The following is an 18,185-nucleotide window of genomic DNA, read 5'->3' as shown; positions in this document are numbered from 1 at the left end:
ATCATTATGTGTTGTAGAAAGAAACCAAAAGAGCGATAAGCAAATCATTCTTGATATAAACTAATGACTTGAAAATTATCTAATGTTAAAGAATTCAATGTTAAGAGTAGTCGTAAAAGCAGATTTTGTGTGTGAGGGGGTGTGCCTGCAGCCTGGATCTTATACTTGCTGGAGAAATTTTCACATGGAAAAAGAATTTAAAAAAAAAAAAAGACCTTTAAGATACCAAAAAGGCTTATGATCTTATCCTACCCAGTGAGAAAGCTCTGTGTTTTTCAAAGACCTTTCAGTCTACCATTTCAGAAAGGTCTTGAAGAGCCCTCTAGGAAATTCTCTTTATTTAGATTTTTTTTTTTTTTTTACTCCTAAAACAGAAATCTCTAATATATTGACATATCTGGGTCAGAATATACTATCCAAAAAAAGTAAAATTTCTTTACTATGATTTATGCCATCTTTTTAAAAAAATGTATACTACTATACAAATTTCTTTGCACATAGCTCATTAACTATTAAAGAGAATAAGTTATATCTATAACTGCATATTCTTTCAGAGTATCTGTTCATCACATTTCCCTGTTGATTGACATTAACTTTACAAACAGCATAGGGCTATGCATCTTTGTATATATCTATGTGTATACACATCTTTTTTTTTTTTTTTTCTTTTCCTTGAGACAGAGTCTCACTCTGTCACCCAGCTGGAGTGCAGTGGTGCCATCTCGGCTCACTGCAACCTCTGTCTCCTGGGTTCAAGTGATTCTCCTGCCTCAGCCTCCTGAGTAGCTGGGACTACAGGCATGTACCACCACACCACGCTAATTTTTTTTTTTTTTTTTTGTATTTTTTGTAGAGACGGGGTTTCACCATGTTAGCCAGGATGGTCTCCATCTCCTGACCTCGTGATATGCCTGCCTCGGCCTCCCAGAGTGCTGGGATTACAGTCGTGAACCACCATGCCTGGCCCATGTATACATATCATAAATTGTATTAGGTTGCCAGACTGTTTTCTACTATGGATTTTGAAGTGTAGCACAATTCTGTATCTAAGATGGATCATAATCTAGGATATCTGCCTCTGAAATTAATGAGAATTCTATAGTTACCAGGTTAGAATCTCATTTTATCCTTCAACCAGCTCTCTTGTTGATTCACAGTGTGCAAATAACTAGGAAAGATAATAATGTTATAGCTTCTAATCTTTAGATGAAAGTAAAAGTAATTAAAACTCACTTTTCATTTTATTTTAACCTAAGTACAATATCCATGAACCAAAACTTTAAACAATATAGCATTGTTACTTTCGCTTATTAGTTGGGAATCATGATACATGACTCAATCACAACGTACCTGGGAATGTGGTCATTGGAGTAGCTGTACATTTTATCTGAAAGATATTCAGAATAGACAAGTTAAAAGAAATGTTGACATACCTTTGTTAAATATTCTAAAGTGTGTTCCGAGGGGAGCTTAGCCTCAATGTCACTTAATATATTTGAACAAGGCTCTCAGGGCACTTCTGATTGAAGTAGGGTTAAAGGTCTCTTGGGCCAATCAGATTTGCCTTTTACCAAATTACCAAGACAGAAAGATTTATATGATTTGAAGAAAAACCAGATGAACTTTCTTGGTAATTTGGGATGGAAACAGTGCAGCTTGGAGACAATGTACAGCCTGGATGCTTGGCGGTTTTATGCACAGAAAACACTAAGTAGAGAGAACCGGAACCTTCCTTCCTGCCTCCCTTGTGGCTCCAGTCCATTGCAGGGCATGGCTGTGCTTTCTGCCTTTGGGTTCCATGAAACACCTCTGCATTCTTGTAAGTTTTTATCTTTGCCCGTGTGGTTTGAATAGGCGTTTCTTCCTTACCAAAAATGAAAAAATCAATAGGAGACTTTTCTTTTATCTATCTATCTATCTATCTATCTATCTATCTATCTATCTATCTATCATCTATCTGTATATCTACTTTTAACATTTCTTGGCATGAGTAACAACATAAAAATGATATTAAGGAAGTTGCTCTGATCATGACGCCATTTCATCCACATGGTACAAAGGAGTGGCAAGGAGAAATGAGTGTCCTAGAAAGAAGAGACCTGGAAAAAGTTGGAACACAGGCTCTAAAATTAAGCAACACAGTAGAACAGTAGAAAAAAAAAGTTATTTTTGGTCTGCCAGGGCAAGACTTACCAGAGATGTATTGTAGGACAACAAAACCACACATACAAAAAAAAAAAACTATGTGATGAATCTCAGTAAGCAACTCACTGTTAAACCTTGAATGAGGCAGTTCAAAGCCAAATAAAAGTATTTTTACCTCTAGGTTAAATATAAGAATTCAAAATCTATTTAACAAATACAGTTTTAAGAATTTTTTTTAATGGAAGGGAATAGATTAATAATGAATTATTGAGAAAAATTAAGGGATATTCAAGGTACAATCTTAAGATCAATATTATAGAAAATTCTATATTATCCATTCATCAGTAAATTTTCTTTGCTGTTGAACTAGATGCACATACACAGTACAATGTTTATTACATTTGAATGGCTTATTTTTCAACCTGGCATTAAATAAAAACCAAAACCTTGCAAAAAAGTTATTCATGTAAAAATAAAGACCACTATTATCTAACTCTCTGACAAATAACCACGAGAAAATAGTGACCAAATGATTGTCTTTCAACTTGAACATATGAAAACACTGTATTAGTGAGGAAATAGCAATAACATTTTCAAATAATTCAGTAAGTCACCAAACAACTACAAAACTTATTTTAGTTAAATGTATGTGTAACAAAGTGGAGTTATTCTCCAGAGTTTATCAACTGTTAAAGAAACATTAGTGAAACAATTTATGAAAGTAATCATATTGGGGGATGAAATGGACATGTCAATGTGTTTGGAAGAACTCTGTGAAGGACTAAATGAGGGAAGATTTTGCAGATGCACTAAGCTGCTATGGGACCAAAAGTGATGAACGTATTCCACTTGGAATATGCCGGAAACATACTTCTAGCCCAGAGGAAATGTTCTACCATGAACTGCATGTAAAAGATGCAGTTATTTTCAACTACTTTCATATTAGTCTTGTGAATGAGTGCACACAAATGGTGGGAGAAGCTTAGAGAGGTCTAAAACATATTGCATAATAGGCACAAATTCGGCAAAATAAAAAAACCTGAGAAATGTAAATAGTATCAATAAGCATATAAAGAAAAAAGAGTTAATATAGACCAGGAAATTGTAAACTGATAAATAAGACATGACATAAAGTATGTGTTGATTTTCTTCTATGTGAAGAAAATGTTTACACTCAGGCCACTAATTACTTTGCAGATTTGCCTGGAATTAAAGTAGATGCGTAAGAATTTAGTCAAATGGTAGCCTGATGTATAATGGAACAAATCCAGGGTTAAGAATTAGAAGACATGGATTTGGTACCAGTTTTGGAATGCATTTGCCCTGTGACAACACGCAAATTACTTTAAAACTCTGGTTCTCAATTTATCCATGAAGTAGGGACAATAATGCCTATATCACAGAGTACATGTCAGAAGTAAATGAAATAATTTCTGTAAAAAACATTTTTAATGACAAAGTTTGTTACTAATATTATACATACATTCTAAATACATATTATATAACAAGCCAGAATTTAATTGCACTCATTCGAGTCAGGAAGTTTCATTGAACGAGTTAGTTGAAAACAGGTTGGTATTATTAAGATGGTATGATATTTTAAAGTTAAAAGATTTATAAGGAATGCTTGATTTGAAATGAAATTACTAAAATCTCACCTTTGACAAAAGAAAAGTCACCAGTGGAGCATTAATTTGAAAGAAAAGGGAAAACATCCGCAAAAAATTTGAAAACAAAAGTGAAGAGTGTCATTGCTTAATAAGAATAGGAAAAAGTAGGTTATAGAGTAAAAATAATTCCCCAAACAGGCTAATACTTTTAAAAGATAATGTGGATTTTTCAGTTGGAGGTGCTTGAAGTATGATCACTGGTGCTGAGAAAGAATGCTAGCGTAACACATAAAAACTAACTCTGGCCGGGTGTGATGGCTCATGCCTGTAATTCCAGCACTTTGGGAGGCCGAGGTGGGCAGATCACGAGGTCAGGAGATCGAGACCATCCTGGCCAACATGGTGAAACCCCATTGCTACTAAAATACAAAAAATTAGCTGTGCATGGTGTCGTGCACCTGTAGTCCCAGCTACTCAGGAGGCTGAGGCAGGAGAATCGCTTGAATCCAGGAGGCAGAGGTTGCAGTGAGCTGAGATCGTGCCACTGCACCCCAGCCTGGGCGACAGAGCAAGATTCTGTCTCAAATAAATAAACAAACAAACAAACAAACTATATAGAATGGTAATGTGCTGAATGTATTATCAGGAGGGGGAAAAAAAGAAAAAAAAGTAAGGCAAAAAACTGTGTGGGAAAATGGAAATAGAAGCAACCATATAAAGGATACAATATTATAATGCGATGTTTAGATGGAAGGAAAGGGACTAAACCAATTTGGGGGGAAAATAAAGAAAACAAGTAATGGACAAAGGGAACACCTGAAATGGGATTTAAGAAATTCAAGGGCACCCCATTCCCTGCTACTCTTAGGATGTAAATGTATCATCTGCAGCTGAGACATCAGTACTTGGAGAATTTTGTTTTGCACTCCTTTCTAGAAGAAGGTTATAATCTCTTTAAATGAGCAGTAGTAAAAAGTTCAGAGGTTACAGCTAAGAATAAAAGCCAGCAAGCTCAGGCTCCTGAAAAGTTCACTCTGTCATGAAGGCTCAAAAGTTTACTTAAAAATAAGTGGCATGACTTAATTTAAAAGCTGCCTGGTGATTTCAATGACATTTAGCAAAATAAAAAAAGTGTATGCTTTGCTATAAAGCAATGAAGTGTGCAAGATGTGCGTGGGAAGAACTAGGTGAGCTCTCATAATCCTCTCCGGTGATTCAGATGCAAACGCTTGTGGTCAGGTTTGTAGTTGAGAGGGTGCGATGCAAATATATTTGCTTTTATGTTTTTCCTCTTAGAGTGTTAACCCTCCTATGTACAAGAATAGACAACAGCACATAGTTTAAACTCCATAATAAAATTTCTCTGATGCGTGTTCCATGCGAAGATGCCATAATTTCCTACTGATAGGATTTTGATGTATGACCAAACCATACACTTGCTTAACCTTCTTTCCAAACCAGAGAGGAAGAGTTGAACAAAGAATAGTTTTTGGATTTAAAGAAGCAAAAAGTTAATGCACTCCTATCAGAAAAAGAAACAAATATAATCCTCCTGAAGAACAGATTTGAACAAAGAATCACATAAAAATGAAGGATTTATTTCAGGGAGAATGAGAGAGCTCCATTTCAAAGCTTCTACCCAGCTGCTACAGAAAACATCAAGGGGAGGCTTATCTGGTCTATCTGATTGAATGTGCAGATATTGTATTGTTGCTGAAATGGAGATTTTCTTTTGAACGCTATTTATTACACCCGCAAAACTTATTCACTGACTAACCAAGGTGGAGTCAGATCTTGCAAGTTTCTTAGCCACAAAGAGTAACACAAAGGTACAAACATAAAAAGTTACATGAGGCCAGATACAGGGGCATTGCATTCACAGCCCAAGTGGCAGAAAAGCTGCCTGATACAATAGAATCTCTTTTATTATAGTTTGTTTGTCCAAGAGAAATAAGGCAGGAAGGCGTCTTCAGGAAGACTGGGAAGGAACTGAACTGTTTGCAGAGCAGTTCTGAAATATATCTGAAATCTCTGGGTTAGAAACAAAGAGAGTTCTGTTTGTTCATATGGGATGAAAAGAATGGCAGAGCTATTACTAATACTTGGGAAAAGATGTTAGGAGAAATTGGGGCAGAGAGAAAGGGTGGAGGAGAGATAAGAACAAAGGACATTCTTAGCATTGATGAATACATCAATTGCACACCAATAAAATGCAAGTTCCAGTGTATGCTCCACCTAAGGAGGGCACATTACTGCTCAAATAAAAAGTTTTGTGATAAGCGAATGTTTAGAACCAATTCCATAAAACCCTACAGAAAACTCTCTGAAATGGCCTGAATGTGACTTACATGACCACAACAGTTAGTGCTAAAGCTCAGGGTATTGTACAGATTTGTTAAATAATATAGAGATGAGGAAAGTGAAGTTGGAGCTGGAGAGGACTTAGAGGGGCATAGGGACGGTGGGAGCAGCAAAGTAGCCAGAGAAACCAATGTTCACCAAAATAACAGATGTGAAAATTAAATGGGATGAGATGTAGCCATAGTAGATCCTTAATACTTACTTGTGGAAAGAGGGAAGGAAGCAACAGGGCCACCACGTATGGTGATGGGCTGTACCAGATCTAGGATTGACCTACTAAGTCCCCAGTGCTATGCAAAGATTTTGTGTGTGTGTGTGTGTGTGTGTGTGTGTGTGTGTGTAATTCTTATAAGAACCCTAGGGTCTAGATGGTATTTTGCACATCTTGTAGATAAGGAAACTGAAACTCAGAGAAATTATGTTACTTGTACAAGATCTCCCAGCTAAATATTGAAGGCAGAGTTATAATTTACATCAGGTCTGCTTCAAAGGTATACTATTAAAAAACAATTGAGAGAAGCAAAATTTATTTTAAAAATACATCAATAAATGCAATTTATTGTTTGCTGTTTTCTTAAAAATGTTCTTTCCCATTACATTACTTTTAGGTAATAGAGCTATTTATGGCATGCCTGGGGCAGTAAGAGTTTGCACAATTGAAAAGAAAAAAATCTGTCCTGAAATAGCAAGATGAAACAGTGTTGCCTTTTTTTTTTTTTTTTTTTTTTGACAGAGTCCCGCTCTTTCACCCAGGCTGGAGTGCAGTGGTTCTATTTCAGCTCACTGCAACCTCTGCCTCCTGGGTTCAAGCAATTCTCCTGCCTCAGCCTCCCGAGTACCTGGGATTACAGGTGTGCACCACTATGCCTAGCTAATTTTTGTAATTTTCATAGAGATAGAGTGTCTCCATGTTGGCCAGGATGGTCTCAAACTCCTGACCTTAGGCGATCCACCCACCTCCACCTCCCAAAGTGCTAGGATTACAGGCGCTGTTTTTTTAACTACCAAAGGTGCTGCTTTTTAAAGTAAGGCTACCATCTTTCTGCAGTGGTCAACTTACCATAATAAGCAACTACACAAAGGAATTTGCATGGAGGCAAAAAGGTGTGGATGTGGGTAAATAAATCCCAATGCACAAACTACCAAAAATGAGAATTGTAAAACCTATTTACAATGAGTTGTAAAAGACTAATACAGCTGAATACTTCTGGGGCGGAAGTACTAGATTAGTGAAATTATACCAGTCTTGATCTTGATGATGTTGATAAAAAGTGGTTCTTAACATCCATAATTCAATGCAATCATATGACTGAAAACACTGACTATTTAGGTTGAAAGTAAATAGGTCACATTTGCTAGATAACTTTTAAGTTAGACAAGTGAGCTCAAGGTAAACATGTCAGTGTCTACCTGTTACCTGGCCCCTCAGCAATCTTAAAAGGATTTTCAATGGAATCAATGAAGGAGTGAGGTACTAATTTAGGTTACTGTTCTTGTCTTGGTTGTCACCTTAAATTATTTACTCTCTGTAGATCTCAATTCACATATTTTTTTGTAATTCAGACTATAATATTATCTGGATTTATAAGATATCTTAATGAAGAAGTTAAAATAGCCATTTTGATATATAAAACAAAGTACTACTCTGAGCTCATTTTTATCTATAAAAGAGGGATACTGTAGATGTTTGATGATGGGTCATTTACACATCTGACTTATAAAGTTTATGTTTATTTGAAAATATATTTGATTTTTAAAAGACTTACTGAAAGCATTGCTAATGAAAAAGGATTGCTTGTCATAAATTTCACCTTAGCCGTAGAATTGATATAACAGAGATCCAAAAAGAGTGTTGGGTTTCTGGCTGAGGGCAACTGGTCAACAATGTCAAAATAGGATGTGCTGGTAGAAACCTTTTGGGACAGAGAGTTAGAAAAACTGGACACTTATCATTGATTTTGCTATTGAATAGATGTGTGGCTTCAGCTAGACCTCTCCATTTTCGAGTACCTCTCATCTTATTTTCAAACCTGCATGACGATAATCTCTTCTTCATATTTTTACATTAGTATTATCAATGCTTAAGATATTTCTAAATGAAATAAGGACATTTGCTGCAGTCTGACCATTGTTCTAAATTAGCTCCATGCAATTTTCCTTGGACACATGTGTCTAAGTTAATTTTGTTAACTTAGTTTTATTTCATTTCCTCTGTTAAAAGGAAATGCATTTATCCTTTCTTTTCTTTTATTACCACTTCAATGTCCCGCCCCGAGGGTTTCTTGGTATTTACACATCTTCCAGGCTGGGCGTGGTTGCTCACACCTGTAATCTCAGTGTTTTGGGAGGCCAAGGCAGGAGGATGGCTTGAGAACAAGAGTAGGAGATCAGCCTGGGCAACACAGTGAGACTCCCATCTCTACAAAAAAATTCTGAAAATTAGCTGGATGTGTTTGTGCATGCCTGTAATTCTAGCTACTTGAGAGGCTGAGGCAAGAGGATTGTTTGAGCGCAGAAGTTTGAGGCTGCAGTGAGTTAATCAAACCACTGCATTCCAGCCTGGGCAACACAGCAAAATGCTGTCTCAAAAAAAAAAAAAAAGATACCTTCCAGCAATAGTTGAACTTTCATTCTCCCACCCATCCATACGTATTCAACATGTAATGGATTCAGCATGGATCCATGCATATTCAACGTGAATTGGATGCCTACAGCATACAAAGGCTGTGCCATCTGCTGAACTTTAGACCATTTCAGTTGTGGCATATGCAGATTGAAAGCCACATCGTTAAAACTTATACCTAGCATGTTGAAAAAGCAAAGCTGACAGTGGCAGATACTCTTGACCTCTCCTAGACTCTGGGAGTGTTTGACAGCAAGCCCATGGTTCGATTTATTCCTTTTCCAGTCGTCTTCTGAGCCCGCTCCTGTGTGTTGCACTTGAGAATGCCTGACTGATCCTGAGAAGATTAAGCTGGCTTGAATGGAATCTTAAAGAGCTAGACTTCCCTTTGTTTATTTTGTATCAGAGAGAACCTTGATGGCTGCCCCAGCATAGACTATAATTTCATAGGTTTTTCAATTGGAGGAGGAAAAACATTATTTACCAGGATAATCCCTTCCCACTCTACACCCTAAAGCAGAGTTCCTAAATTGGATAATTTTTTCACATTTCTAATATGATTGCATTCTTAAATAAGAGAACCCTTTGGGTGAGAAAAATTAGCAAATAGATTTTCTATAGATAAAAATATCCTGTTGAATGACATTTCATAAAATTGTCTGCTTCCATAGGTTTTCCAGTGACTCCATAGTCTCCATTCAAGCAGGTACCATGTGAAATCTGTCAAAATGTCTTACCTTGTCGTTGCTTTTCCACATAGTGGGAAATATTGAAGATCAGTGATATAACCAAAGCCAAGCCCAGCAATGCCAGAAGTCCCCAGAGGAAAAAGGGGCACCCAGAGTTTCCTGGAAATTAAAATACACATACACATAATACAATAGCTGCTTACCCATTTGTTTTGGTCTGGCTATTGCCATGATTAAAGCTGTTGTATTTATTCATAATGAAGGACACATTCTCTACCAGGAAAGTAATTAATATTCATAACTTTTTTCAGTTTTCAAAGTGGGCGTGGATGTTAAGTCGCTGAATTCAGCATGGGCAAAAGGATTCAAGTTTCTCACATTTTGAATGTTTATGAAATAAACGACTTTTTTGTGTAGCTACTAAAAGGTGACAAGTGGTGACTGATAAAAAAACTTTTGTTCAAAAAGCAACAACATTCAAATTACCAAGAATTCTAATTTGCTATACTTTTCACCTTTCTTTAATCCTCAGACTATAACCATACATGCTTTTCTTATTTACAGAAAATCGCCTGTTCTCTTCCATTAATCTCAGTAGAATAGAATACGATGTGTTGGGATAAAACAATAATTCTGGAACCCAGTTTTGTTAAGATTGGCCACAGGGAGCTTTTCTCATACTATGTAGAGCCCCATGAATGAAAAGTGGAAAGTTATTTACGCTTCTCTTTCCCCTAGGCCTACACAGGGTCAGAATAATCAGTATGACTGTCTTCCACCCCCACATCTTGTACCAGTAAAAGGTCTTCAGGGGCAATGACACACATGGAGAGGTCATCTCCTATAACAATGCCTCCTGGAATACCTCCTGAAGGACCTACCTGAGGCTGTTTTACAGTTAACTTTTTTTGTAAGTAGAAGTATACTCTAAGGTAACGATAAAAGCATAGTATAGTAAATACATAAACCAGTAATATAGTCATTTATTATCATTACCAATTATTCTGTACATAATTGTATGTGCTATACTTTTCTACAACTGACAGCACAGTAGGTTTGTTTACACCAGCATCACCATAAACATATGAGTAATGCATTGCACTATGACATCCCAACAGTTATGATGTCACTAAATGATAAACATTTTTCAGCCCCATTATAATCTTATGGGACCACCATAAAATATGTGGTCAATCATCGACCAAAACACTGTTTTGTGTATGTGTGTGTGTGTGTGTGTGTGTGTGTTTGAGATGGAGTCTTGCTCTTTCACCCAGGCTGAAGTGCAGTGGCATGATCTCGGCTCACTACAACCTCCATCTCCCAGGTTCAGGCAATTCTCCTGTCTCAGCCTCCCAAGTAGCTGGGATTACAGGCATGCACCACCACGCCTGGCTAATTTTTGTGTTTTTAGTAGAGACAGGGTTTCACCATGCTGGCCAGGCTGGTCTTGAACTCCTGACCTCAAGTGATCCACCCACTTCGGCCTCCCAAAGTGCTGAGATTACAGGTGTGAGACTTCGGGCCCAGTTGGACCAAAACATTGTTACACAGCACATGACTGTACATTATACAATGACAATTATATAATATAACATAATATAGTATAGAACAACTTCCCTACAAACACATTTTATAGTTAATTTATTAGAGTTGACCAGGGAGTCGCACTGGTTAAAATTAAGCATTTAATGGATGCAGTAATAATTTACCTTTGGCCAAATTGGACTTGTAACCCTGCTTTAGATATAGTTCAAGCTATAATTATTGCATCCAATTTCTATAGTATATACTTTGGGACCTTGTTCATTCACTCATCAAATGCTGAAAGGATGAGAAACTGATTTTAGAAAGATTATTTTGACCTTGCCTGTGTGAAACTACCTGGATCTACCCATATGGAAGTAAAATAGACTTTGATGATTTTCTATTCTGGGACATGTCCCAGTTATGTTTTCAAAATTTCTTAAGGGAATGTCAAGACTGCTTCCATCTCACCGACCGTTAAAGCATACAATCTGCCTAAAATGGCAACAGAGAGCTGAACTTCATGTTGTAGTCAGAAAATAAAATTTAAAATTCTCTGTTGCTCTTTCTTATTTGCTTCCATTTTCCACATTTGGGCCTTTGTTCTCAGGACAAAATAAAACATGTTTTAAGAAAAAGAACCAGCCGTATGAAACTCTCCATTGAATACATTAATTTCAGGGATACTATGAACTGGAAGATATTATTTAATACATCCCATAGTGTCTCAAATATAAAGGCCTGGGGATTTCCTTAAGAACTGGTACATTTTTGCTATTATATCCCATGTGAATGTTGTACTCGATCATCTGTCTGTCTTTGATACACAATCTACTTTAAGCAAATCTCCAGAACTTTATGATACTCATTTTTGTGAACTAATCATATCCCTTTTTCCTTATTTTCTCTTCACCTTGACTTATTTGGTTATCTTCTATACTGTTACACTTATTTCTAATACCCCTGTTTCTGGGGGAGGGGTAAATAAATACATGGAAAATAATAATAAATCTGTAGCACTTATCACCCTTGGGAACACTAGTAAAAATCAATCTCCTTTCTACTTAGCATTTTTTTCTTTCCATTTCCCATAACACATAGCATTTAGTATATACTCAATACATAGTTATAGTTTGAATAAATAAAATATAGTACAATATAACCAATCATACTTCAAGGAAGTAAACAGAAAGCCCTAATCTTATTTTTTAAATTACACTGAATCTAGCTATAAATCATCCAATCATTTGGACGAAATTATATTCCAAATAGAAGTTTTGCTTTCTCCTTTCCAATTAAAGAGAATTGAAATAGTTGTATTAGTCCATTAATTGCTATAAGAAGATAATTTGACTCTCAGCTACAAAGAAACAACCTAATCAATATCACAAGCCTATACGCTACACTGAAAGCTTTGGGGAAAGTCCTAATAATTTTCAGGAAATATGTCAGAAACACTAAGGCAAAAACTTGGGTCACACTGTACATTTCTTTAGGGTTGTGTTTTGTCATTTACTGTTAGAGTAAATTTGCCCCACATAACCACCTGGAGGGCTTTTAAAACACAATCTAAATTCTAATATTGGGGAGTAGTTTAAGTATGTGTGATGTAGTTTCACATGGTCTCTGGTTTCCTCTGCTTTTGGGGTCCATAATTCCTAATACTTCTGTTTTCCAAGTTTTTAAAAATAGTATTATATACATTTTAAACAGGAAGATTTTTATTTAGAGGCTTTGTATTTTATGACATTCTTAATATCTTTCATGATTTTTTGATTGCCAACAATAAATACCCCCATTTTGAAAACTAATGCACACACATGAGAAGAGTAGACATTAAGTAGATAATGGTGGAAATTTTCAACTTGAATTCAGGTCTGCATAAACGTACACACACACACACAGACACACACACAGACACTTTATACCTCCCCTTACCCAGTAATGCTAAATAGGCAGTATAAATATCTCCATACTCTTATGGGTATCTACTTAGTACAGACAGTGCCTCTTAGAATATTGGATGCACAAAGTGCTTAAAACTTTTTGCCCAACAAGTGTAACCTTTAGTATCAATATCCATTAATTGTAACTACTTTCATTTGTATAGCTTTGATCAATTTTTAAAAACTCCCACACAATTTGAATTCAGCTGTTTACACTGTTAAAAAGCCAAAGGCTTTGAGAAATTATCAGAGCGGCAATGGAAGCTAGGAAAATCATGATTTAAGTTTCTCTCCAGCTTCCAACTACCAGGGGCTAATAGTGGTGGGTTTAATTATAAAACCTCTGACTCCCTTAAAGCCAACAGTAATTGGCAGGCACTGTCTTTGAAATTCACAATTGCATGTGTTCTGGAAGGAAACCCAGCTAAGCAAATATAATGTCTTTCTGCTGGCAGATTTGATTTACACAGAAGCCTTTACTTAAACAATTAACAATAGGAAAAGCAATAAATAGAATGCCTTAATTGTTTTTACTTCAGGCTGTCTTTAACTGAGACAAGTGTATGAGTTTATAGTATATTACAGCATATAGCTTCTCTTAATGGCTTCCCTTGGCTTGTAAACTCTGTCAGAGCAATGAACATCTCTTTGCATTCCATGAATGTGTAGATTTATTTTAGGCACCCAGATCCCAATAGCAATATTATGATCCCCATGGGTCTACTTATAAAATGAGTTTTTCTTACCATGGTGGTGGTTGGTACTAAATGAGGCACATTCTTGATGATTTTTTGAATGTGACATATCATCACTACACCCACAATCCCAACCACTGCCCATCATCCCACAATAAAAGACATTTGAATCATGGATATCAGCACAGGAGGCGGCTCTCAAATCAGTTCCAGGCTTTCAAGTAAAATACCATGCTGTCTTTAATGCAAATCTGAAATCCACTGACTTTAAGTGTCTATTATGAACAGGGGGTTATTTGAGAAGTAAATGGTGTGTACTGGGGAGTGGGCTGTGATGGGGAAAGAGAAAATAGCAATATTAGCTTTGGATTCCCTATTTTCAAACTGGAAAAGGGAATGAGAGTAGTCACTAGTTGTGTGGCTGGTTGTGTGCAAATCACTGAACCTCACTAAGACAATTGTAACCCTGGGGTTCTTATCTTCATCTGTGTTACATTAAGGCTACCTCTTCCTAGCACATCATGATTCCCCTCAATCAACACTTTCCTTAGTTTAATTGAAGAAAGTATAAATGTGAAAGTAAGGTGGAGGGCAGAAGAGAGTAAATTATGATACCTCCAATGCTAGACTCTTCGTTGCTTCTGCAATTAAACTTTACCCGAGATTGGTAAACCTCAGAAATTCTACTGAGATTAAAGTGCTGCTGTAGATGAACCTGTCTTTCTCTGTATTTAGTGACTCCGTTTATATGTGTACTTATTGTTTGAGAAGAACCTTAGTAAGATCCTCTGAAGATGGTATGGTTGTGTGGAAACTTTCATCCAATAAAATACTTTATTATGTTTCTTTTAATATTTCAAGAAGGCCTATTAATTTTGTCATCTCTTCCCTTTAATTCTGAAATGCTGAGAGGATTACGTGTAATCAAAAATGTCTGGAAAAGTGCCCAATAATGATTTCTCTTATTCACTAGCAATTTGTGGACATTTATGACTTGGAACTGTGATCTTTAATTGACAGTCTTTCCTGGATTGACTTTTCTTAAAAACACTGCCCAACTCATAATATTACCTAAATTAAATGGAGAAACATTGTCTTTGACCCATCTGAGTTTAAAAGATAATTTACAAGTTAGTCCCACCCAGTCTCTAAAAGAAGGGATTTCATTGTTCTCAAAAGGTGATGAGGCTCAAGAGAAGATAAAACTGAGTAAAGAAAATTGAGACTCCTTTTTTTAAAAAAATGAAGATGAGTAAACTAAATTGTGAATCATTATTTAAATTAATGATAGACCAAAGGACTTGTTTTCACCATTTGATTCCTTTAATATTGATTTTAGGTAAATGCAGAAACACAGCAGGAATTATGATACTAGAACATTGTGGATAATGCAGTGACTACAGGCATATAGATAGGAAAAAAGAAAATACTTGGGTTTTTGTTTTCATACATAGTTTTACTTAACTAGAAATAATTATTCTTTTGCGTGTGTTCAAATTTATTTTATTTTTTATTTTACCTATCTAAATATAAAAAATACTATCATCTGATTCTCTTCTTTCATGTGAAATTTTGTTTTGTTTTGACTTTTAATACCTGTGAGGCTTTTAAATACTTTGTCTTTGCATCTCTTCTGTGAAATTGTAAAAGTTCTCAACTGATGATGGAGGAGCTCCTGTATTAAACCCAAAGGGGAAATCTGAACTACAAAATGCTGTGGAGGAAATGTTACCGTATCTCTTCTAAATTTAGAATTAATTAGTCCCGAAAATAGTTGAATGTCATATTCACTGTCTTTGGCCTTCCCATGCTTTCTGAGTTCCCCATCATCATCAGCTCATGGCAATTATACTTAGTAATGCTATGTTCATTTCTTGCAGGGCACTAGAAAAATGGGGACACTTATTTTTGTTCTTTGCTAAAGTATGAACTGGTAAAGAAAAGGAGCGGTATGAAAATTGTACGTCAGCTTATGGTCCCTGTGTGATTTATGTAATCAATTGATTGTAAGATCCATCAAACAGAACAATGGAAGCCAATTCACAGAAATTATAATATATGTAATCTTTACTCCATAGCTGGCCTATACAAATTGGTATTAAAAGTACTATAAGCATAATAATTAAGCAAAAGATGTAATCAAACTATCGCAAATGATAGAGTTATAAACAATTTAAAAATCCATGCAAAAATGTTCAACCTCATTATAATCAAAGTAATGCATATTAAACAATGAGTTAGCATGTTGTGCTTATGAAATTAGTGAAGATTTTTTAAACAAGATCAGCTTGTGAGGGAGAAGCACTGCTAGAATGAAAGGGAATTGTCATCACTCTTGGAAAAGCGATTTGGCAATAATGAGATTTAAAATGCTCGTAATCTCTTAGTAATTTCAGTTCTAGAAAGTTTTTCTGAGAAAATAACCCTTACTATGGAAAAAGCTATAGAGTTGTTCATCTTTCTGCCATATAAAAATATTTTTAAAAGCTGTGTACAATAGGGCTGGGCGCGGTGGCTCACGCCTGTAGTCTCAGCACTTTGGGAAGCCAAGGCAGGCAGATCACGAGGTCAAGAGATCGAGACCATCCTGGCCAACACTGTGAAACCCCGTCTCTACTAGAAATACAAAAATTAGCCAAGCATGGTGGTGCGCGCCTGTAGACCCAGATACTCAGGAGGCAGGAGAATTGCTTGAACCTGGGAGGCAGAGGTTGCAGTGAGCCAAGATTGCGCCACTGCACTCCTGCCTGGTGACAAAGAGAGACTGTCTCAAAAAAAAAACAACAACAACAAAACTATATACAACATAAATGTTCAGCAATAAACAAATGACTAAACTATAACTGAATAGATGTCATTTTTGTTCATTCATTTAAAATGATTAGGCAGAAGTTATATTAAAAAGGGACGTGGTTATATTAGTGAAAAAAGCTGGATATATTATGTACATTATCATTTCAGTTATGTAAAGCAAACATGTAGAATGTATATAAATAAAACTTGAAAGGAAATACAACATATTTTGTGTTTTTAAGGTGATGGAAAATATGTATGAATTTTTAATATGTTTTTCACGGTTCTCTCACATTACATAATATTCATGTTTTCTTTTGCAACAAAAAGATGTTTAATAAATTAAAAGTACATAAAAGAATACAGGAGGAATGAACCATCAACATGGATTCACAACAGCAATCAATATGGATCCAACCCTTTCACAACAGCAAGTCAATATGGATCCAACCCTCATGATTAATCGCACAGCAATTGAATTTTCACTGGCCTTTTCAAAATTGTCATCTCTCTGAATGTTGACAATTGCATTGCTTTCTAGAAAATACTATAGTGCCTAATCTCTGAGGAATTAGAATTACACCTATCCTGTTTAATAGCTAAAGTAAACTAAAGAGGAATACACATAGTCAACAAAAGCTTCTTTAAAAATAACAAGTACTTCACATGGCATAATTATCAGTGAACGCTTACTGAACAGCTGTAATTAGATTTACATTCTAAAACACTGTCCACATTTTTCTTTCAAAAGAAAAACGTCAACTTATACTCATTAACATGTTTCAAAATATATTTTAATTATACTAAAAGTTGTCCAACATTTTAAAAATAACTACTTTCTAAATACTAAGGGTCTTCTCATTAGGACTTAGAAATTATTAAGTGAATTTTTAGACACACAAATGGAACAAAAACATTTAAAATGCCACTTACCTGACATGCTTCTTTTTTTAGAGAAATCTTTATCTAGCCATAAGACAAATATATAGATTAAAAATCCTCCTACAAACTTCTTTCCTAGCTATGTTGCTATGTTATGTTAAAAGCAGCATGACAGTAAAACTTATCTTTATCTGTGCCTCAGATTCTTTTCTCTTCTGTTTCTTAAAATCTTTTGTGTGTACTTTGTTTCAGTTACAAACAGGAAATGTGGTGAAGGAGGTGTCTTGAGTTTTGATCTGAAAACAGTCGACTTAAATTGTGTAACGTGGGAAGAAAAATCCCACATGCCTTTGTAATCTGACATTTGAATTTTTATGAATACCTGAGTCTAATTGAAAAATAAATAAATAAAGGTATGAATTAAACTAGGAGGGATCTTCCTATCTCTGCAGAGAATCCAGTCATCTCTTCACAAGTAAATTCACATGGAAACAAAATAAGATACACTAAACTGATGAGTAAATAGTAAGCAACCCCTGGGTGTGCTCAGCTATTGTATTTTCTTGAGCCATGATGGAGGACAGGGAGTTAATATTTTTTGGGCACTTAGTATGTATCAGTTGCCTTCTATACTTTCTCTTAATGGGAGGCTAGATGCCTGTCTTATTTTCTGACAATCCTCACCTTGTCAGCATGAGTTTCTCTGTCCAATCTAGAGCCACCTGACAACAAGCTCCTGCTCTCAACCACCACCCCAGAGTCTTAATAGCAGCAGTTCTTACAGGCTGGTGTACATAAGTATGCTATATGATGCTACTTTAAAATCCTGGGCCCAACTGAATCAGACTATTTAGGGTGAAGCACTAGAATCTGCACTTTAACAAGCAGATTTTCTGAGTGCATTTTAAATTACA

The 18,185-nt window shown here is 35.8% G+C and overlaps 1 protein-coding gene across 1 annotated transcript in view; it reads right to left on the bottom strand.

The window, feature by feature from the left end:
• Positions 1-17,477, bottom strand: part of TRAT1 (T cell receptor associated transmembrane adaptor 1) — a 31,402-nt gene extending 13,925 nt beyond the window's left edge. The window contains exons 1-3 of the mRNA XM_007985884.3: positions 17,323-17,477; positions 9,477-9,587; positions 1,351-1,387 (exon numbers count right to left, since the gene is read on the bottom strand). Of these exons, the coding sequence (XP_007984075.1) occupies positions 1,351-1,387; positions 9,477-9,587; positions 17,323-17,329 (155 nt within the window). The 5' untranslated portion in view covers positions 17,330-17,477. The remainder of the gene's footprint in view (positions 1-1,350; positions 1,388-9,476; positions 9,588-17,322) is intronic.
• Between the last annotated feature and the right edge of the window lie 708 nt (positions 17,478-18,185).

Source organism: Chlorocebus sabaeus, chromosome 22, assembly GCF_047675955.1.
Source record: "Chlorocebus sabaeus isolate Y175 chromosome 22, mChlSab1.0.hap1, whole genome shotgun sequence".
Taxonomy (NCBI): domain Eukaryota; kingdom Metazoa; phylum Chordata; class Mammalia; order Primates; family Cercopithecidae; genus Chlorocebus; species Chlorocebus sabaeus.
Note: the sequence above shows the minus strand (reverse complement) of the source record. Positions and strands in the feature narration are given on the sequence as shown.